Raw genomic sequence first — 23,598 nt, 5'->3', positions numbered from 1 at the left:
GACATGGTTTAGTGGGAGCTATTGGGAATGGGTGAACGGTTGGACTGGATGAGCTTTTAGGTCTTTTCCAACCTTGGTGATTCTATGATTCTATGATTCTATATCTTAAAAATCAGAGTCCTTTGTGCATTCACTAAACACTAATGGATAAAGAAACTAAACTAGACTATAAGGAAAATAAACTAGACTATAAAGAAGCTAAACTAGACGAAGGCCACACTTCACTTTTCTGTTGGATGTGTTGCGTGAATAACAGCAAGGTTCAATGGATAGGATTTTAGAAGCCAGTAATTTTTGTTCAACTCATACCATCTACTTTGTACAAAACTGCCATTCCTAGCTCTACACATTTGCTATAAAATAAGGCTAGCTTTGCTTGAGTACGTTAATGAAGCAGTTCTAGCTGAGTCTTCTGATCTAACCTTGTAGGAGAGGCAACTGTCCACTATGCTGGTGAGGTGTAACTCTTGCTATGCGTTGTCTCCAACTTCTCTCCAGAGAAGGATGCCCATCAGCACTGAGCGGAGACCTGCTTAAGTGAATACAGCTTTGTGTGTTGTGTTGGTTCCTTTGGCTCACTGCCTCGGCCTTTGACACGCTCAGCAGCCGCTCCCATGTCACCGTCTCCCAAGGGCTTTTGACGTCCGTCGCTCCGCTAACTCCCAAGGCTCCTTTCCTACCCTGTCGTCGGCAGGACGTCGTGCATAGCTGTGCTCTATGGGTTTGACATCATCATACTTGGGATGTATGACACAAAGTCCCAAGCAGGCTGATGTCAGGCCCAAGATGGCTGCCATCCTGTGTCGGTTTACTGTGTGCTCCTAGAGTGGGGTTCTCTGCTCATGGCTTTTTAACAACGGCTTGCTCCGTGGCAAAAATATTGCAGTGAAAGGCACCCCTCCTCCCCCCCTTTAACAATTTCTTCTTTTCACTGCAGAACAATGCTTCAGGGGCATGATTTTTATCTTTCTTTTTCCTGTTTCTCTCCATCCCAACAGGTGAACTTCATTCTCTTCATTTGTATCATCCGTATCTTAGTCCAGAAGTTGCATTCCCCAGATGTTGGACACAATGAAACCAGCCAGTATTCGTAAGTCCTGGGCTTTTTTTTACAGTATTGTCTGGTTTTGCAAAACCTGTTTGGCATTTAGTCAAAATACTGCATCTGTCCACATTTTTCCTCATCACAATTGTGAATTTGTTCATTTGCTAAAGATGATCAGAAACCAAGAAACGGGCCTTTCGCTGGTGGGCATGAGAGTAAGAGTAGCGTTCATGAAACAAAAAGGCCTTTCATCAGTATTTATTGGATCCTGAAGGCCGGAGGACCCTGGTGAAGAACAAAGTGTATCCATCTACAGTATAGGGGCATTTTTATCTGAAGCAATTGCCCTCAACTCATTTCTTCAGAGTAGAAACTGAGAAAATCCATGCATTCAGTAGAATCTATGGCAGTTTTTCCATACCCTAACGATGACTCCTGAACGGGATTGCGTTAATCCATCCCTACTGTACTCATTTCTCTTTGCTCTTGAGAAACAAATTTGTCTGAGGAGTTTTGCTTATCATCTAGCTTTTGTCCCGAGGATATAATGTTGACCTTACTGGGGCTCTTTATAATGAACAACAGTGCAAGTGAAATGAGAATTTGTCTCAGTGTGTAAGACTGGTCTTTGGTGCAGCATTTTAAAATTACAAGAAATCCATTTTCCTGTATGGATTTCTTATATCTTCAATGCAAATAAAATAAAAGTTCAGACATCGTCTCATTTTTACCTCCTGCTTCTGTCCTGGCTTAGCATTTCAATTATCCAGGATGCTACCAAAGGATTTCTAGAAAATAACTAAAAAGGAAGAAGAGCAGTGTCTACCTGCTCGCTGTTCATAAAATCTTCTTTACTTTTTGAGGGAGCTGTGTACTTTGAAGAATGTGAACTCAGTTCATCCTTCAGCAAGGTGGAAGACTTGAAATGAGTATAGACCTTAAATATTGACCAACCACAACTCTGTGCCTTTTTCTCTAGTGATGGTAAATCACCTATTTCATCTCCTTCCAGAGATTCTCAAATTTATAAAGGAAAATTCCAGTATCTCACCTTAACTTCTCCCTGCAGCACACAAAGCCAATGATTTCTTTTTTCATCATAACACACCAACATTACCAGACCTGTGTTTTCTATCACATCTCTATGTATTTCAAGTTGGGCAATATATATTCCCAAAACCAAGACTGCAACAGCTTTAGCAGGTAGGTAGATTAAATCATCATATTGAAATATGTTCTAGTACTTACTATGCAGCAGCCTGGGGCAGTTGGCTCCTGTTCATCTCCCTAGAAGTGCTGCCAGCCTCTCATCAGAAGGGTTATGCCCAGATTACCTAGCAGGTCATGCTGAGCTTTGAGCTCACAGCTTTTTTTGTACTTATTTTCCAGTGAAGTGTGAATTGCCAGTAAATCTTCTTTGCCTGGTAAACAAGCCTTGCATGACAGGGCAGTAAGTAACAAAGGCTTCCCCACGTTGGCCTGTCAAATAGGAACCAATTGCAGAAGGATGAATGATCTTCACATCTTCAATTCTTCACCTTCCTCATCCATTTGGAAAAGCATCTCAGCTCCATTCAGGCACAAATCAGTCACATATGGGTGTCCAAGCCATATCAGATGCCTTAGGATGTTTGATACGCTTGTCTGGATCTGGCATATATGACACTGCACCTGTGGGAGACTAGTGTGTAACTTGTGTATGTACAACCAGACTCCATGGTCTGTCTGAAAGTCTCTACTGACTGTTGACTGCAATGAGACATGAGGCACCATAGTCTCCTGTAGAAAATAATGTTAAGAGTCTCAACTTAAGGTTTGGATCCCAGCAAGGGTCCTCAACGTTTAGTGTTTAGATGGCTAGCTGTAGAGAACCTGGAGTCATCCATTGGTAGGAGGATGGTTGGACTAGATGATCTTAGAGGTCTTTTCCAACCTTGGTGATTCTGTGATTCTATGATTAAGCATGTAATCTGCAGTCTGGATCCTTTTATAAGTCATACCCCTGTTACCTGAAATGCTGCTGCTGGCTTCAGGGCTTTGTCCTGCATGACCCAGAAAGCTTACCAAAACCTGTTGGTAATGATATGCATTGGTTCCCCCTGCCACATCTGGGATAAGCAGGCTTTAAAATGACAACACTGTGAATCTCTTGTTTCCATTTCTTCCTCCTCCTCTTGTTTGTTTTATATTGTTTATATTTTAAAAATAATGTGTTGATATGTTGATAGTATTGTTCAGCTCCAAATGGTTTCAGTTTATCTGCAGGGTAGAAATTCAGGTACACTGCTGATTCACTCACTCATTAATGCTACAGGTACTGAGCTGGGCTTTAATATGTCTGAAACTGTGAAAACAGGTCTTCTAAAACAGTTTTCTGCAAATGACAGAGATTTGTGCAAGAGCAGGACAGCAATATTTGGGGCAAATAGAAGAAGCAAACACCTTATTTTCTGCAGAAGAAATGTTGAGCAAAATTCATCTCATTCCATTCTGTGCATGTTCATGATTCAATATTATCATCAAAGTTTTCTGGGCAACTTTCCATTATGTGTTCAGGAGCAAAGTGTTGTTTAACTCTTTCCTCTCCTTTGGAGAGGAACAGGTGCAGTGCTGGGTAGATGTGTTTTTCCTAAATCATCTGTCACCACATCAGAGAGGATAGGTATAAGAAGTTCACTCTGTGACAGGAGGAGAAGGTAATTAATTTTTTGAGAAACGTGGCTTCCTTCAGGTGACATTAGCCAGCCTCAGACAGCCTCCCATGCATTTATGTCTACTGCACAGCCAGTCTTTAGCTTCCTGGGAGTAACACACCACGACATATGGAAGACAGTTTTCCTTGTTGCAGTTTGTAGGGGGATTTTTCCAATTTTACAGAGCCAGACCAAACTTGCCTTGAAGATGACATAAAATCCAAAACATCACTCAGTATTCTGGGAAGCTTAGTGCTGGAAGTGAGATACTGGTCTCAGGTGTTGTGCAAGCTGGAGGATGGAACTCCTAGGGGTTAGTCTATGGACCCTGCTCATAGGCTGGTTCATGACAGTGACAGTCCTTGCTTCCTACAGGCATTCCATTTGCCTGGAATGAGTTGCAGCCAGCAGGTATTCCATGGGGAACCACAGCCTCCAAGCAGAATTTTAACATCAAACTGTCATTGGGCCTGGCCCAGGGAAAGCTGGAAAGGTCTACTGGGAGATAAGTAATAAGCTGATAAGCATCATCTGCATAAGCTGGCACATGAGCCTTTACTGCAGGTCTATACAGATGGAAAATAAATGAAGATTGTCTGGAGAGACTGAGCCAAATGGAACCAGAAGGGTTTGTAGATGGAAGAACAAGTATTCCAACACCTTTGCCTAAGCTTCAGTTTCTCCAGAAGCCTCTGGGAGAGGGGGATGCAGAAGGATGTGGGTGACCAAGAGAGCCAAAACCCCCTTAAGCATTCTGAAGTTCTTGATTTCCTTTTTTTTTTTTTTTTTTTTTTTTTTGTCAGCTAGATTCTAATAATGATTAGATTTAATAAATTATCATCTCTTCCTAATTAGACCACTCATTACCCAGCCTGATGCCATTAAGCACTAATACTGTTCATCCCCCTCCTTTGGAGACATTCATTGTGCAATAGCCTATCATTATTCTGAGCTAAACATACCATTTCTCTCCCAGAAGCTGTAATTTCCAGAAATCCTAAGCAAACAAAGAAGACACTAGATAATGGTTTAGCTTGTAGAGATGAAAAAAGATCTCCAGCAGGAGGAGAGAAAGAAATACCTCCATTGAAGTTACGGGGAATAAAGATAGCACATTTTATGTTGTCACCACATCTGAATTCACCAGCCATCTGCAGTCTGCAGGGGAAACAAACTGGGGCTGATGGCTCTCCCTCAGCTGAAGATGTGTATTTCTTTGAGAACTGTTCATGAGGTGGAAAGGGAGCAGGTGGAAGCGCTCCCAGCACAGTCCTTTGTTCCATGAACTGCTGTAGCTAGCAACTGACTGTGCTCAGCAGAAGGTCTGCTTCTATGTTCCATCACATCCCAGCCCGGGTTGTTAGAAGGATCCTGGGGAGAGTAAGCAATGGGGAACTGATCTTAGCACCCTCCTTTTTGGTATAGCCCAGACATTTCTGCTTAGTAGGTGAGGGCAGCCTGCTGACATTGCCTTGTTTGAGGATGCTATTGAAAGCCTGGATGTTCCCAGGACCTCAGAGTAGGTGGCCCACATCACATATCCCAACGAAAAGAAACATTTTAGTGTGCATGGCTGCCCTACCACGGTCATAATAATCAGCAAATAGGTACTGCATGCAGCAAGTTGAAGTTTCAGGGGTGCATAAAGTTCAGCTGCAGGATTTCTCATCAGTTTACCCTTTAGCTCCTCTTCCCTTTTCCCTTATGACTCATGTTTGTCTTTCCAACAGGAGACTGGCCAAGTCCACCTTGCTGCTGATCCCTCTCTTTGGCATTCACTACATCATGTTTGCTTTCTTCCCTGACAATTTCAAAGCAGAAGTTAAGCTGGTGTTTGAGCTCGTAGTTGGGTCATTCCAGGTAAGTCACCAAGTGGACCACGAGATTTATATATACTTTACCAGGAGTTTCTCTCTCCTTGTTTTAGGCACCTGGAAAGAAAACACACTTCTATATGCTAGTCCCCCTGGGGCTTTTTTGTACTTACAAGAGAAAATGAAGCATGTTCATCCAGTTTAGATATCATTAACACAGTAAGATGTGATGAGTAGACTTCAGGAAGAGTCTTTCTGGCCATTAATGGCATCCTAGTCTATGACCAGTTGGCTTTCATGAACTATATTTTCTGCTAAAAGAGTTCTGCCTCTAAATCCTGCCCAAGTAGGATTGCACTTCATTGGAGGAGGAGTCAGGTTCCCCACGAGGACGCATTAATCCTGAGGAAACCTTTGATGGAGTTTGCTTTGTATACGTTCCCACAAGCCTCACCTCATTCACACCCAGCGTTGGGCTGTTTACCTTGGCCTTGCTGTTGCATGAACAGAAGCACTTGTTTGTGCAATTGCATCCATCCGTCGAGCAGTTGTAGCCACTTTGTGTTCTCAATCTCTGCACAGTTCAGGTTTCCTGAGGAAAGTTGCCTCTACTATCCCACCAAATTGCCTTCGGTGCTTAAGATTGAATGGCCAGGTGTCCTGCTTAGAGCTGAAGTGATGCCTGATGGATTTAAGCACCAATTTGGAGCAAGCCTTGAAGTCAAAGCCTTGCATCTGCTCCAAGGTGCCCTAAGCAACTTTCCTCTTCTCCTTTTATAGGGAAAATGTGATCGGTTGGTTTGTAAGAGGCACCTTAGCAGTTCCCTGACATTATGCCCTTTCTCCAGGACTGCAATGGGCTTGGGTTGTGATCTAGGAGAATACAAGCTAGGCGTTGCTAAAAGCCTGCTTTCTCCTTTCCCCTAGGGTTTTGTGGTGGCTGTCCTCTACTGTTTTCTCAATGGAGAGGTAAGATCAACAATGTTGTCTGGTTAATATTTGCTGCTATGGCAAATTGAATGCTTGTGGAGAGCAGATTAAGGAGTGTCCCATTCCTGATGTTATCACACTGGGGAAACCTTCCAAGTCAAGTCACTCACCCCATGTAAACAACTCAACCATTAGCCAGAAAGTTTCCAGCGCAATCAATAAACATATTAGGACTCTAACTTATTAAATTGCTGCTGAGTCCTTCCTTTACTCATGAGACAGTATCAGCAAAACCTTGTCTAAATCCTGAATTAAAGGGAACACCTTCAGCAAGGAAGGATGCGCCCATCTTTCAAGTTCTACTCAGGTTTAGAATCTCCTGAAACCTCAACCTCGGAATCAGACCCACTGACAAAATGGAGGCTTGTTAGTGCAGTGATATTTTTGTACCACGCTCCATCTGCCAGAAAGAGACTCAGCAGAGACTGATTAAACCCAAATGGTGAAGTCTATTGGGAAGGTGTAAACAGCTGGGAACTTGGAGCTGCTGTCAGATGGAGCCTGTTCAGCTCGATAAACTGTCAGGAAGGAAACAGCTGTGCTCTGGGCTTGTGTTCCAGCTTCTGAGGAGAGGAAGAGTGTTCAGAATCAATTTGCTCTCTTAGAGCTCTGATCCTTCTTCCAGCCATGCTGATGCCACGTGGTCAACACACAGAGCCCATCTCCAGCAGGGACCTTAGCTAGTGAGCCTGTTTGGAGCAGGGCAGTGTCACACAGACTTCCTGATGGTCCAAAACCCAAACAGGACTGATGTATCTTATTATGCCCAGACCCGTGCTAGGTGAACGTATTTCCAGCTTACAGGTGTTGATCTTGACTTTCCCACATTTCCAGCACCGGAGTTTGCATTTGTGGTGTCCTGTTCTTGTGCTTGTTGAGCCCAGAGACCCTCAGAGCTGTTTTATCTAATTCATGCCACGATCCAAAACTTTGCACTCAAAGCCTGCATGAGGGGATGGGGACTGTGGCCAGATTTGTGCAGGGTTTGAACATGAATGGTGTAAACCAAATGATGTGTGTAAACACCCTGAATAGAAACAAGAAACCTCCATCAAAAAGCACAGCTGTATTGATTGCTTTACAAACAAGCTGCAGTTAAATCATTTTTACTGGGACAATAAACAATTAGATGTTGTACTGGGGAGGCATGGTTTAATGGGCAAATATTGGTGGTAGGTAGATGGTTAGACTGAGGGATCTTGGGGTCTTTTCCAGCTTGGATGATTCTACATCTATGAAAAGCAGGGCAGTAGGAAGGATCCCAGTTATACTCACACGCTGTAGCAGTTGAGTAGTCTGACATCTTCACTTTGTCAGATAAGCAACTCCCCATGCTCACCTTTCTGATTAAGCTCAAGGATTTCTGCTGAAGGAATCTACTTGCTGCAGCATTATCTCTCCCCTGTGTGACTAGCAGTTATTCCCAGGTTCAGTGACCTCTATAAACACTTATTACCCCTACGTACGCTCTCCTCTGCTGACTTGCTTATCTTTCCACCATGTAGGTCCAAGCTGAGCTCAAGAGAAAGTGGCGGAGGTGGCACCTGGAGCGGTTCCTGGGCTCAGACATGAAGTACCACCACCCTTCTTTGGGCAGCAACGGCACCAACTTCAGCACCCAGATCTCCATGCTGACCAAGTGCTCACCAAAGACACGCCGGTGCTCCAGCTTCCAGGCAGAATTCTCTCTGGTTTGATGGAGAGAGGCTCTCTGAGCACTGAGCATCCAAGAGAGAGAAGGATCCCCAGGAATCAGTTACCTATGGACAAATCCTTGTGAAATGACATGCTCCACTTGAGCCAACAGAGGACAGAAAACTGGAAAAGCCATTGGCATCCAGAACGAGATCAGACAAGCTAAGAGGCAGAGAAATACTTTTCCTCTCCCTCTTTTCAGACCTTTCTCTCTAAGTTGGTGCCCGTGGGGCTGATAATGCTGAGTAAAGGTCCCAGTCACTCGAGGAGAGCCTGGGAGATCCTAATGTGCTATAAATACTGAATTTTGGGGGTAAGGGAGGGAAGAGCCTGAGTTACTGGTGGCTTTCCCGGAACTGGCATCTCTGAAACAGATAAATTGCACTTTTTTTTTGTTGTTGTTTTAAATGAGCCAGTAAAGGACAGAGAGAGGGAGAAAGAAATGGGGGGAAAAAAATGCCAAACTTATGAATGTGCCAAAAGCCCAGTCGCTAAGAAGTGGTGATGTGGTGCTGGAAGCAGCAAGGAGAAGAACACAGGCAGGAAAGGCAGAGGCCAACCTGCACAGTGCAAAGAAGCTGCAGCACCAGGCAAGGCCCCAGAAGGATGCTCTGATGTTGGAGTGTGTTCTGCTAATTTGCTCACCATCCTCGTTAGCTGAAGCTTTCCATGTGCCATTGGGTACCCTCTGGAAAAGCAGCTTGCTGAGAAGGACCAGCACAAAATGCCCTTCTCTGTGCTGCGTTCAGGACATCAACATGCTTTGTTTGGTTGTTTTCACTGAACGGTTTGCATGTATAAAAACCAGGTACAGATGCCAACTGTGGAGTATGGCTGTGTTTTTCATACTTGTTCATTGAACCTGTAGATCTTGGTGCATTACTGCACCCAGCATTATTAGGGATTGGGGGAAAGCAATTGGTCTGCAATCCATTTGCACTTGCTTAGTGCACACTGCCAGGGGAGGGAAGATGTAGAACCCTGTAATCCTTAATTGAATCAGGCCTGACATAAGGAGCCAGTCTCCAGATGAAAAAATTAGCTTCCCAGCAGCAAGCAAAATTGCTTTCATCAAAACAAGGTTGGCTCAGCACGTAACTGGCACTCCAGGAGTCGGAAAGGAGTGAGGGAGCTATTAAATTGATTTCTTCTTCAGCTTGTGCAGGGAGCTTTCATCCTATGATAAAGGCACTGTTAGATCTTTAAGAGACGCATGTGCATTTTATGTCGTTTTTGAAGACCTATTAGTGTTCACATTGGGGCAGTCCCTGTTTGAAGGATGTACATAGAGCTTGCTGAAACCAAGGGAACTGTTATTTTTTTTTCTTTTCTTTCCTCGATGGAGGGGGGAAGGAGTGAAACCAAATCCTGCTCCGGCACACCAGGCTGGTGGTTCACAGCTCACATCACGTGAGCTCATTCCCAAGCCATGCATCCCAACCTTAGAAAACAGCCTAAGGATGCAGATGCTCATGGCTGTTTCCCACCCAACTGCATTGTATGAGGTCACATCAGTTTTACACTGGGGGTGGAAAATCTCCGACAAGCAAAGGTGTAAACTGAATAATTGGGCTGCCATTGTTCTACTCCAGCATGTTACATCAGTGTCCTTGGGAAGGAGTCTGAGTCACCAAATTAACACGTGTACATGGAAAGCAAATATGAGTGTTTTCATAGATCAGAGATCTCAACTTTTCCACTAACAGCAACTGGACTCTTCTTTCTCTCAAATTAAATTGTCGTTCCTTGAAGGGAAACATCTTTAATTTAGAGTCTTCGGGGTTTGGGGTTTTTTTTCACTTGTTTGCTTGCTTGCTTTAAGCATCTCAAATTCACTGCCGACAAACCACACTGAGCCCAGGAGGAGAATTGCAGATCAGGACATCCCATTCCTTTCTGAGTTCTGAGGGGAGGTTTTTCCTTTGCATACCTCTCCCCAGAGCTGTACTGTTGCCATCTGAGCTGGATGCTGCCAAAATACTTCCCCACATTGAGGACTGAGGACAGCACAGACAACTGACATCAGTTGATGTGAGATACTCTGATAAAACTGCTGTGAAGGGTAGGTATGTACCCACGGGTTTCCAGCCTGTCATGGAGTAATCATGGCTACCCAGCTTGGAAAACCTAGAGCAGATAGATATTTGTGAAGATAGCTGTGCTGATCCCCATGGTCCTGGTATTAAACTGCTGGCAAAACTCCAGGCTAGCCAGTCTCGGGTCATCTTTGTTCTCATTAGAATCAGAAAATCAATCATAGAATGGTTTGTGTTGGAAGAGACCTCTTAAGGATCATCTGTTTCCAACCCCCCTGCCATAGATAGGGACACGTCCCACCAGACCAGGTTGCCCAAAGCCCCATTCAGCCTGGCCTTGAGCAGTTCCAGGGATGGGGAATCCACAGCTTTTCTGAGCAATCTCAGTGCCTCACCAGCTTAAGAATAAAGAATGTCTTCCTAAGAGCTAACCTAAATTTCCCCTCTTTTAGTTAAAATTGTTCCCCCTTGTCCTACTACCATGTACAATGCTGATCTCTAAGTGGCTATGCTACAGTGAAACTATTTCATTAGCAGTCAGAATCCAAGTGCCATGAAATATTCAAAGTCCTCTCTTAGCAGCCACTCAATTCCCAAAATGCAGAGAAACATTCTCACAGGGCTCTCAGAGGCAGAGACTTGGTGCTTGGTGTTGGTTCTGCTGCTCTGAGTGCTTCCAGAGCTGGGTTAGGACTCATGCAGAAGGTGCTGGAGGACTCCCATAAGCAGTGCCAAGTCTCCCATACCAGCAACAGAGGAACTGAAGCCCAAAGCTGTTGAGAATTAAGTGGAGTACTGCTGCTGGCAGCAGGAGGTGGTCAGTGCCTGTGAGCCTGAGACACCTTGTGCATTTTTGTTCTGTGTTTCTTTTTTTTACCTTGCTTTTCTTCTCCCTGTGCTTGTGATTCCATCTGCAGGAGGAACTTCTGCCTTTCATTTACAGCTCCTCTTTATTTACAGCCCTGGGCCAGCACTATGGCCAAAGCCAGCAGGAATGGTTTTGCTCAATGGAGACATGACAGGGAAAAGTTTGGCTGCTTATTTACCCATGCAACAAGGCCTTCTGCAGCCCCTGAGCTGAACTGATTTGCACCTTCAGAACTCCATTACAATTGGTTCATCCCCACGCATCCAACTGCATCAGCATTAAGCTGTCAAGGGTCAATGAAGAGACCAAGTGAACATGCTGTGATGGGCATGGCAGAGCTGCCAGCCCAGCTGTGTTGGATTCAAATTCTGGGAGAAGAGAGGAGTCAGTGATGAAATCAAAGCTTTTCTCTCTGGGGATCTGAGCAATCAAGTGAATGAAAGAGTTTCTCTGCCCATTCTGGCTTTTGGATCAGGCCCTTGCTTAGGTGCTTAGTGCAGGAATTTGGCCGGGTAGCTTGGCCTCCTCTACTCTGAATGTGATTTTCATCCAACTCATCAATAAAATGGAGTTCAAGGACCTCACTGCAGCCCCAAATGACTGCCCAAACCGTATTGCCCAAAGCAATGCTGAGTAAATGTCCCAGTGCTCAGAGCTGTTGCTGCTTGTCACCAAGCACGAGCCTGACCAGTGGGACAGAACCAACTTCAATGAATGCAAGTGAATTATCTTAGTGAAAAAGATGATTAAGAGTCATTCCTGGATACTCTGTGCTTTTCAGATGTGTCTGAAGATAATGAGTTTGGATCCCAAAATGCTTTACAGAAATGACACCAAATTCTAACCCCTCTTGCATCCCTCAGTTCACAACCGTGACTCCTGATTTACACAAGCTGGAAACTGGAATTTGACTTCAGAAGAATTCCTTTACTTTCAGCCTGGAACTGTTTACTCCCTTTTTATATCAGTGAGAGATCAAATCCAGTCCTGTTAATTAGTCACTCAAGGTTTCAGTGAATAAACTCTTAAACAATTAGTATTAACCATGGAGCAATTAGAATATAAAAATTAAAAGACTTTCTCAAGGTCTAGAGGTGCAAGGTGCAATGCTAACATTAGGCTGTAGATATTTCTATCCAGCTGAGACCTGTATGGCTCTGTGTCCCTCTGATAAGCAGTGTGAAATATAACCATGTTTAGGGCTTGAAAAAGAGCAGTAAAGGAATTCTAGGCTGTGACTGAATTCTAGGGCATTAATTTGAAATTATTTTTTAAAAACAAGACTATATGCAGCAGCGTCGTTGCTGCAGTTTTGGAATGAAAAAGGGATTCCAAACAAGCTCAGAAGATGAAACATCTGATGTTTATTTATTTTGTTGGGTTGGATTGTGGTGGGGTTTATTTTTGGCTGATCAATGGGCAGTTGCCAGTTGGTTTATAGAAAGGAAAATGAAGTTACAAAGAAAGCTGAGGAGTGGACACTGCTTGGCTCCATTGCAGAGATTGAAGGGTTTCTTTTTGATCACCATCTCCATTCCTTCTTCCATCAGCATGGTGTTTAAATAAGGCAAAAAACCCCGTGGGATTTTTGAAGGAATCATATACTGTTGGACTAGAAAGGGGTTTCTGAGACCTGGGAGTGCCAACGTGTCATTATGAAGTGCATTTCATTCTGTCTACACAGGTTCGTGGTAGCACTTGGTTTGGTTAAAGGTCATTGGGAACACATGTGGTAGAAAAGCACAGAGCCTGACAGCAGCCCATCTTCCCTGCAAGGTGAAGGGTCTGAGCTCTCTGTGTAAAACACCTTCCTCTGCTGTGCCATCCTCTCTGCCTTCAAGTAGCTCACTGGGCTGAAGAAGGTGTTGGACTGGGCACAGCTGTCTCTGCACCAATGGCGAATATGCCGAATTCTTGGCGATAAAGACCACAGTCCAGGGCTCCATGACTCTCCACGCAGCTTTGCACTTTTCACACACCAGTATTTATGCTGGATGGGACTGTAATGCTTCTCAATTGTAGATGACCCTAGAGGAGCAGGAGACCAAGCCCTTGGCCTCGTGTGCATTCATATCAATCTGGAGTGACTCTGGTGGGATTGTAACTAGCTGGTGTTACAGGGAGTAGAACTAAATCCCAGTCTGGTACTTGGAGTCAGACATCCCAAAATCCAGAGCTGCATAGAATTCAATGTTTTTTTTCAGTCAACAAGCTTTTTTCAGTCAACGAGCAACAACCCTGTTCCCAAAGCCAGTATTTATACGCTGGTGTGATGAAATACAGTTACAACTGATCTTTTCATTTCCCCTAGAAATCTATAAAGTTACAAACCATGGCTTTCCTGGGCCACTTCTTCCACCTCCTTTTCTCTGGAAGTCCTCAGACTTTGCTCCCTTGCACGGTGTTGCATTGTGTTGAGAAGCCCTGGGTTCAAAACCCTACTTCTTTCTAGCACACTGCTGCAGAATCACAGGGGTAAGATAGTCATTGGGACTGGAAACTGTGTAGCAGGTCTCTATGGGAAATTAATGCCCATAGTGTTCTGAAGGCCAGGCCTTTAGGACACAAAAATTGACATCAGTAGAGCACTTGGCGGTTTATACCCCAGTTTTGTGGATGCTGTAAACTTGTACATAGAGGAAATCTGAAGAGCACATTCAAAAAGCAAAAAGTCACACATTTTTTTATACTCTGTGAATAATAAATCAAGCTTAAAAAAAAAAAAAAAAACTTTTGAATTCAAGAGTGCATTTTTCATACTCTGTTTCAAACACAGCACAGGCTGTCCTTGTTCAGTAGCTGGTGCCAACCAACTCTTTGGTGACTCTGAAAACTCGTTCAGACTTTTAGCCCCCCTGTTCTGCCCTCCTGTAAATATGCTTTGACAGCAAAGAGTGATGAAAACTGGCTATGAACAGGGAATCATTGTTAAGCCACATTTCTGTGGATTTTTATGTACCTAGGTGCTCGTGATGTATTTGGAACAGGCCTGCTTGCTTGGCACAGGTGAAATCTCCACCTTGTTTCATGGCCTTTTGCCTGATGTTATTTATTTTGTTCTGACTCTGTACAAATGCAATGAAATGGCTATTTTTTTTTCCTTTGTACTTGGTTCATCTCCTTGCTTCAGAGGAGGTTCTTCTCTGTGGTTGACACTGCTGAAAACAAGCAATAAAACCATTGTGAAGAAGTCGTGTCTAAGATATTCCAACTGGTGTTTGAATTCATTTTTCTCAGTTCTGAAGAAGACACAAAGGTGGTGGAGGAAAAAAAGCCATTCTATGAAGAAGAAGCCATCCTATGATCCTGTGGTTCAGATTATTTGAATCTAAGAGGTAACGAGCCTAGAGTTATGCATAACAATCTTCAATCATAGAATCAGAAAGGCTGGAAAAGACCTCTACAGTCATCTAGTCCAACCATCCAACCGTCAGTCCATCCCAATCACATCCAGTAAACCATTTCCCTCAGTGCCACATCCTCATATTTCTCAGCATCGCCTGGGACAGTGACTCCACCACCTCCCTGGGCAGCCTGTGCCAATGCCTACTTTTCCTAATATCCAATCTGAACCTCTTCTGGCACAACTTGATGGAAAGAAGTCTGATCCCCACCCTGCTACAACCTGCTTTCAGACAGTTGGAGAGGGCAGTAAGGTCTCCCCTGAGCCTCCTCTTTTCTCTAGACTGAACAATCTCAGGAATGGGGTGACCCAAGAGGTTGGTTGCAGTAATTTCCCTAACTCACTCTCCTCCACCCCTCTGCTCACCTAACTCAACCCCAACCCTTTTGTCCAGGCTTGCCCCCATCTCTCTCATGCTCCATTCTCACCTCTTTGTACTCCAGCGCCTTTATTTCCCAGCTCCTCAAGGAACCAAGCAGTTCACCTGGGAAAGACCAGGCTACACAGTCATGCTCTGCTCACACGTCCATTGGTCCTTCTTTGAGAACATCTGTGCCAGAAGAAGACTCAGTACCAACCAGATCACAGGGTGCCACATGTGATCCCAAAAACCACCACAAAGAAAGCCACAACACAGCACGATCTAGATGGCTGAATGTCTTTTGGGGGTGAGAGTCACACGTGATGGTGATAGCCACACTATTACAAAATGATGGCACTTTTGCCATATGGTGTTAAATCATTTCTGTATTGTAGGTGTGCATACCTTTGCACGCGTGTAATTGTTGCAACTGTAGAGTTGGACACTGGAATATCCTTCTGAAACATATTTAATGACATGGCGCATCATCCATTGCAGTGCAGTTTCCAGATCAGCAGATCCAGACTTCAACTTTGCATCCTCCTCTCCTGCTTTCCCAAGAGTGTCACATCTGCCTCTGCATGATGTCTTTCATTCTTGCTGTGTGCCCAGTTAAGTAGTGCTGTCTTTTCAGGTCTTTACTACTCAGAACAAAGCTTCAGACTTCCTCTGCTTTGGAGAAATGCCTAGCAGGCAAATGCAAGCTAACACTAATTATTCTTATAAAAGGCACATTATTTAATGCACTTGAATATTAGACAGTGGAAAATATATTGCAGTGAGGAATCAATGAGCTTTTCCTTGTTCATAGGTTCAGTTTCACAGCTCACCTCCTCCTTAAGCTGGTTTACACCCATTGTTGACGTGGTTGATAAAGCCCAAGCTTGGGATGGCAAGTCTTCTTTTCTGTGTGGCTTAACCATTTTCTTTTGAAAGCAAAAGGTTTAATGCTCTGGAGCATCTTGAGAAGCAAAGACATTGCATACGGACTTTTACTGTACCCCTCTGTGGATTAAAACAGAAATCAGAAATCAGAAAAAGCATCATACCAAGGCCAAGCTCAATCAACTGCATTTATTCTGTGTCTATAGAAGCAATGGTGACCACATACTGACAAAAACATCTTCCATGTGAGCAAGTCAAATCACTACCCAGAAATAATTAATGTAAGCAGCTTTGATGAAAGTCATCTAAGAAGTCCAGGGTAAAACTCATCACTAAACCCCATCCTTAAATTGCTGTGTGCCCTCTGTGCAAGGGTCGCCCCTCCTGGTTTATAATGAGGGTAGCATTGCTTTCCTCAGACACTCACTGCTATTTAGAATTTGATAGAATATGTGACCACCAATATCTGGGATTCTTGAGCTTGGCTTTGAGAGCTTCCTCGTGTAAGTTCAGCAGTGAAGTGGCTTTTCATGGCTGCAAAAACATCATTCTCAATTAAGAAAAAAAAAGAGACATGATTAAAAATGGGCAATGACATATTTTTCCCTTGATCCCCTGTGGTTTCCATGGCAAAATGCTACAATGACGACATTTGTGATCTCCACAACAATACAGCAATTTCCTCTGTGGTGAATCAATTTTAGCTGTTAGATTACCTTCCCTCCACATTCAACCAGTTGCTTCTACTCTCTCCATGCAATCCATAGAGTCCAGTTGTTTTCAGGCAAGCTTAGAAAGGTTTTGGATTGTCTGAGAATCACAGGGGAGCGTAGCACAGGGTGCCCAGGCATTGTGTCACTGCTATTATACTGTCCACACTCAAAGTCTTAACACCTCCTCCTCCAACACCTCTCACTGAGGATTCATTCCCACCAGTATAACTCCCTGTGCAATTAACTTCTTGCTGGATCAGATGAACCAAACTAGGCAAGTTGAAATGTCATCTAGAAAAAGCATTTCCCACATTGTAGTATCTTAAGAACCAAGTTGGCCTCATAGCCAAAGACCAGAGTAGGAAAGAGTTTTGTGTGTGTGGCATTAGAGCTCCCCATCAGCGTGCTCAGTGATGAACCCTTCTCCCACAGCCCATCTATGCATACTATTAATTGAACCTCTCCTCTCAAGGATATCTCTACTCTGCCTACTTGAGATCAAGGGCTTGGACCATTATCACACACAGCCTAAGAGTACAGGAACTGACAACTGTTCTGCTCTGGACTTTCAGAACAACCCTACAGGACACACACTTATTGCATATTGACCAGGACAGAAGAAGGGAAAGAAAGAAAAACAGACCCTAACTTGTAAGTCTGAGAGTTACAAAGCTTGTTGGACAAACAAGCTTAAATTATACTGTACAGCACTTAGTTATCCAAGAACTAACAGAACAATTCAGCTTACAACTGCAGTACCTTGATGGTCTGACGTCCTGGGTGACAAGTGTATTTTCTGATCTTATTTCAGCTAAAAATGTTGGTAAAAGGAGATTCTAAATTGGTTTTCTAGCCAAGAAGCTGCATAAGTGAAAACAGCAATAGAGCATTTTGCACTTTTCCAGCAGATGACATAAAAGGCCTCAGAAACAGAGAGGTGTGGGCAGGACCTGGGCAATGCTTTAGAACAGTGCCATATCAACACCCACGTCTGTATATCCTTCCCTGCCTTCTGATAAGTGGTGGCACCCAATTATTACCTTTTGCCTGTATCCACATGAGAATTTCATATTACAAAGGAAGGAAAGTACTGGCAGCAGGAGACCCATACTGAGTCAGTCACTGCTGCCAAGAATCTGCCTAGTCCAACACTTGCAGGTTTACGTTGCTGGGATGCCTAATCAGTAGCTGTTCCTTATCAGCTACCTAACTCTAAGCTCTCTAGCATGAAATAGCTAGAAGCCATAGCATCTCTTTACATTTTGCTTGCTCCCATCTAATTATTATGAGCATCTGATAGAAATGCAGCTTCTGTCTGCTGTGTTGGAGAAAGTTCTTACAGAAGACTGCATGCAATGTGATTTCTGGTTCGGATTACATGCAGCTTTTCATTTCATCCCGTCATATATGACCCACTAAGTCAGTACTTGTGTGATCTCATCCTCTGCTAAACTCCACTCTGTACGTATCCCACTTGATTTACAGATAAGAATCTTAACAGATGACTGCTTTGGAGTTATTCCAGCAGGACTCTTAGATTTTGGATGAAACGCCATTTGTTTCGGCCTATGATGGGAGAAGGTCCACATAAATCTCACAGCTCTCAGAGATGTCCCTCAGACAGCAGTAATCACGAGTGCACATTACTCAGCCTGGTCTTCCCACTGCCAAATCACGTCTGGCTTTGTCCCCTTGGCTGAGTCTGAACTCACCCCTTCCTTGCTTCGTGCTCATCACATTTCCAAGGATCTGTTTGTAAATGAAAAGATTATTTGTAGTCACAGCCTTCTCTGTTCTGGGAAAGGATACCGACCAATTTTCTCCTTTCCCGTTTACACGACTGGCCAGGGACAAGCAGTTCTGGAGTGGGTTACTGCCACTGTGGCCAGGGCTGAACAACAACAAAGCTTGGAATCAAAATGGTAGAGACTCCTGAATGCTGGGTTCTCACCAACTTGTCAGAGGAAATCTTTCATCATTTGTGATGGTTAATAGGACTTGTGAGAATAACTGACTGCACTCGTTTGGCTGCTGAGGACCGAAGGGAGGAGGAAAAAAACACAGCATGGTTTATTTGTAGAAAGCATTAAAATATACATGCAGTGGCTTCTTTTTTCATTCTCCCTGGAAAAGAGAAACCTCAAAATGCCATTTGAATAAAAAACAAAAACATTTGTGATGTGAAAGGGAACGTTTTCACTTCTGCCTTTTGTAATTACAAAAAAGAAAAAGGAAAAAAATAAAAATCAAGATAAACTCAAATACACTTGCAGAAAGAATAAAAGGCAGCACTGCCTCCCTTCTGCTGACTCAGCTCATTGCCAAAGCAACCAGGTAGGGTGAGCACACCATCCTGGAACTGCAAGATCAAGTCCTTCTACACTGTGCGTGGTTGAATAAGGCTACTTTATATTCTTGAATATTAAAAAAAGAAGAAAAAAAAAATAGGAATTTGAAAGCCTTCAGTTCCTTTCAGTTGCACTGAGGTGACTTTCTGTAATGGGAAGAAGTCAGGGCTTGTGTTCTCATGCACCCCATCTCTTTTCCAGCATGCTCGTTTCTAACAAGCCTGGGGAGTAACGCTCCATTTCAGCAGGCCGTGGCAGTAGCACGTCTTTTCTTTATATACAGTCTTCTTTCCTCGTGTAGGACATTACTTGTTTGTTGAAATTATTTATTCGAGCTGGGCAAGACTGAAAGTGTTGAACTAAGAGTAGCGGTGTACAGAACAGCATAATCCAAAGACCTGGAGCTTGGGCTGCCATCTCAGAGTTTTACATGGGTGAGGTTAGTAACTCTGTCTAAGGTGGCAGCTTGTAAAGCAAATTAAACTTTTTCCAAGGCTTAGCAAATATAATTTATCTACAGTAATATTTCTAACATGGATAATGTTTCCAAAATGATGATCAAAATTAATTCTTGCTGCTGCAATATCCTACTACATCGCCTCGTTAATTCTACACACACAGTGATTAATAGGTGTGCAATTCATAACACACAATCCTTGTGACAAATTAGAAGCATAAGGGTCACATCTATGGAGGTAAGCAGTGATAACAGTCAGCGGGTACCTTTTATAATGTCAAAAATAGATACACATAATTTAGCAGCTCTCATTATTCAAATGTCAGTCTAATTATACTGCAGAATGTAAATTAATGCAATATGGTTCGGAGAGCTGCCCAGATCCATAGTAATATCCCAGTTCTGGAATTGCCCAACCCTTAAACAAAGGTGAACAAATTCTGCAGATTCAATATCATCTGAAGTGCTATGGCCTCTTCACCATAAAACAAAATAAATTTTAAAAGGCTTTTTAGGTATCACATAGTCAAAAAGAGCAAAGTAATAATTAGTCCAGTGAAGGGGAGATTGTTAGGGAGCATTTCAAGCAGGTACCAAGTGGATCATATATACTCAACTAGAGCATCTCTCTTGAAGCCAAAAAAGGACTCAAAAGGCAAAGGAGCTGAGAAGTGCTGAGAAGTGCAGCACAGTGTGACACACAGGTAAGAAGCCCTTCAGCAGTGAACATAAATGGCAGTCCTATTATTGTAGAGAGAAACTGGGTGCAGAAACTCATTACCAAAGTTCTTCCCATTCTTGGAAAGCAAATAAAAGTTGGTACAATGCTACCCAGTGGGGGAACAATACAGATTTCCACCATTCTGAATTACAATTTATTCCACTTAAATCTATTCTGACCTTCTCAAGCACAAATAGTTCGCTTGCATAGACTTGGTTTCTTCATATAACCTTAGCAGGACTGGTAAAAAATCCTATCATCAGCCTAGGGGATGTATTGACAGACCCTATTCAACCTCGGGTTGAGTTTCACCTTCCACCCAACCGTGCTGTAAAGCCATTGTCTTTGTGGGGACAAGAAGTTGAAAAACTACATTGCATTGCACATAGAGGATCAAAGTGGGTCTGAGTGTGAAAAACTACTGTCAGCTTTGTAAATAGAAAGCAAAAAGCAATTGTTAATGTAGTATTGACTTTCTGGGTGGAACTTCTTTCGCCCAGTACCTATTATACAGTTGTTAGTGTCAAAGCCACTCAACTGAACTCCTTTCCAGGGACCTCTTGCCAATCCAGTGAATTCTCTTTAGGGGGATATTCATCTATCCAGGTGTAGCAGATGAATTGAGGCAGCTGAGAGATGCAATACGCTCAAATAACCCCAGGTTGTCTGAATTAGGACTGCAGACCTAAATACAGAGCAGACACTGAAATGACCGATTCTCCTGTTTGAAAGGAGAAGGTTCATCATACAAAGATCTCTTTTCCCAGTCTGCACTTCATGTAAATTGTCAGATTTTGAGATGCACAGTGAGTGTGAACTGCTCTGCAAAGGTCCGAGGCGATGGCTACAAAGGCATTGCCAAGGGAAACCTGGACATTCAATGAATGGCACCCAAAGCTCCCCTTGACAATTCAACTTCCCCGCTTCAGGGAACACAAAAAAATCAGTAACAAGCTCTCATGAACAAGAATGTGCATTCTAAGAGGTAATTCAATCAAGATACGATGGTGAAGATGCTATGAAAACCATTTCAATTCAAAAACAGAGGAAAGAGGCAACAATTATGGCTTTACTTGAAATACAAACCTGCAATTTTTGCAGGACATACAATGTTCTTTCTTTTAATTTATACATTATTTTTCATTTCTTATTTTCTCTGTTAATGTTTAATACAAATTGTTACAATAAGAACCTTTTCATGACTACTGAACATGGGAACCTTGAGTATTATATAAAAAAAAAATACACTTCAGTCCAGAAAGAACCTTACTCTTGGTAAGAACATAATTACCCTTACTATGTCAGCACTTACTTTGTAATTAGAATATTTATTGAGGTTTTCAGAAAAAGCAGAGAACATATTTTCCACCTCCAGTAGTATATTTCATACTTCTAACTTTGGTTCATTGCCAGTACTCTTTAAAACCATCTTCTAGGCAACTTTTGTTCATCAGGGAGTGAATCTGACCATGGCTTCAGGAAAGAGATGTTAGCTGGGATGAAAAGCTCACCAGATGATCATTAAAGTGGTCATCTTCCTTGTAAGCCATACAAAATTCTTTCTCTCCTCAAAGAGAATGAGAACAAAAAAAACACACTTACATGCATATTCAGCTTCCTTACTAACAGAGTTTTAATTTTTGTCTTCTGCAGGGTTGTTAGGGAGGCTTTAGTTCAATGTGTTGAAATTGCAGCTGCTTATATTTAAATTATTTATGCATCCAGCCATGTACATTGTGAATAAATGTCTTATTTGGTTGCAATACAAGTTTCATTTCATTTGCTGGTTGATTTAGCATGAAGAAACCTTCCCCGCAGGGCTGCTTCACAATAAATTGCTATTGGCAGATAGAAATGTCAGGCTTACCCTCCAGATAGGAGCAACAACAAATCAGACCTTTGCTTGCTCCAGTTTTCCTCCTGCATGAGAGATGTGCGTCCTTCTGCTTCCTTCTGTCTGGACTCAAATGTAGAATCATACTGGGGCTCTTCTTCACGTTTGAATTTCATGACCACTGATAACTGAAGCAATGCAACCCAGGGTTTGTGAAACTAGCCAAGAATGGACCAAATTTCAACTATACTCTGAATCTACTGGAGCTGAAGCCACGGCGTTTTGATTTTCTGGACTTATAACTAAGATCTACTTAAAGTCACCAGAGATTTGATTAATAGTTAATTGATTAATAATTTGATTAAGCAATGCAGCAAATCTGCAATCGTTTCATCTCAAGCGGATGGCTAAAATTCATCAGATTAATTACATATCTGATGGTAGGCTTACACTGTGCCTAATGCCACATGAGAGACCGAAGGTGTTACAGACGTCTGCATGAGAACAAAAGATGTAACACAGGATTTACAGCACATACCCATCATATTGTAAGAGCAACATTAGTCCTGGAAGGGAAACCCACAGCAACTACAGCAGCTCTAAGACTCTTTGTTTAGGCAGCTGTACCTCACCTGAAGTTCCTACTCCTCATCTTGAAGCTTATTGGGACTATCTCAGCTCGAGGTATCAACAGTGGAGGTGTCTAAAGCTACACCAGGCCAATTCATCCTCTGTTTCATATCTTGATTTACTGTGACCTCAAACTGTGTGCATTGGGGAGACTTTTAGGTGCAGAATTTATCAGTCCATATTTTAATTTACTGACAGGCACAACTCAGGGCAGCCTACGGGTAATGCTAGGGCTTCAAAGCTTCCAAAGGGAAAAAAGACTTAATGGTGTCATTTACATCACATTTATATCACACTGAGGTTCAAAGAGCATTGCTGTTAAGGTCTCAATTGGGTGGTAACAGCCAGTGGACAAATAATGGTTGCTAATAGGGCTAAGATAGAAATCTAATGGAAAACATAAAGAGAGCAAGTTCACAACCTAAACTATAAAAAGTCAGCCATGCCTCACTGCTTTCTGCCCCTCTGTTTTCACCTCTTCTCCCCCTGCTCTGGGCCCATGCATTCTTTACCCCAAGGTACCTTCTAACAGCATCATCTGGGAACATGAGATATTCACCTGCTGAGCCAAGAGGCAGAAGAACAGGGGCTGTAAGCAGCCTGTCGTGCTGTTTACCTCTGAGATAAGCAAGGTGGCTCTATGTTTGCAGCAGAAGTCTATTTTTATTTGTCCTGCGTCAGTCAGAAATGTAAAGGAGCAGTTCTGCTGGCTGGCCAAACCAGCCTTCCTTTCTGTGCAAACAGCTGGACAAAGGAAATGGCATTTGTTGAAGTCACGGCAGCTCGTTAAACTGTGACCTGATGTGAAAACACGAGGGATTATCAGATAGCTTTTTATGGGTTGGTTTGTCAGTATGTTTTTAATTTCCCTGGGTCCCATGCAATACTGAGAAACCACGCTCTTCCTTCTGGGCAGTTGCAAAGGTGCATTTGAAGGCCTCATTATTAATTCATTTTACATCCATTAGTGACGAAACCTTCTTATTCCTGGCCATGGGAATCACCTGTGTCCATACAGACATGCAAAGCCATCATTTTTTTAGTGAGAATAAGGAGTGAGCGTTATGATTAATGCTAGTTGAGTGCTTTGTACTTACATCCATGA

At 43.0% G+C, this 23,598-nt stretch overlaps 1 protein-coding gene across 1 annotated transcript in view; it reads left to right on the top strand.

Annotated features, from left to right (window-relative positions):
- VIPR1 (vasoactive intestinal peptide receptor 1) overlaps window positions 1-8,503 on the top strand; it is a 100,159-nt gene extending 91,656 nt beyond the window's left edge. Inside the window, exons 10-13 of the mRNA XM_042888776.1 lie at window positions 999-1,090; window positions 5,469-5,598; window positions 6,480-6,521; window positions 8,048-8,503. Coding sequence (XP_042744710.1) covers window positions 999-1,090; window positions 5,469-5,598; window positions 6,480-6,521; window positions 8,048-8,239 — 456 coding nt within the window. The 3' untranslated portion in view covers window positions 8,240-8,503. The remainder of the gene's footprint in view (window positions 1-998; window positions 1,091-5,468; window positions 5,599-6,479; window positions 6,522-8,047) is intronic.
- Window positions 8,504-23,598: the final 15,095 nt, after the last annotated feature.

This window comes from Lagopus leucura, unplaced genomic scaffold (genome assembly GCF_019238085.1).
Source record: "Lagopus leucura isolate 7727_CA_CO unplaced genomic scaffold, USGS_WTPT01 Super-Scaffold_100157, whole genome shotgun sequence".
Classification (NCBI taxonomy): domain Eukaryota; kingdom Metazoa; phylum Chordata; class Aves; order Galliformes; family Phasianidae; genus Lagopus; species Lagopus leucura.
This window is presented reverse-complemented; position numbering and strand designations above follow the sequence as displayed.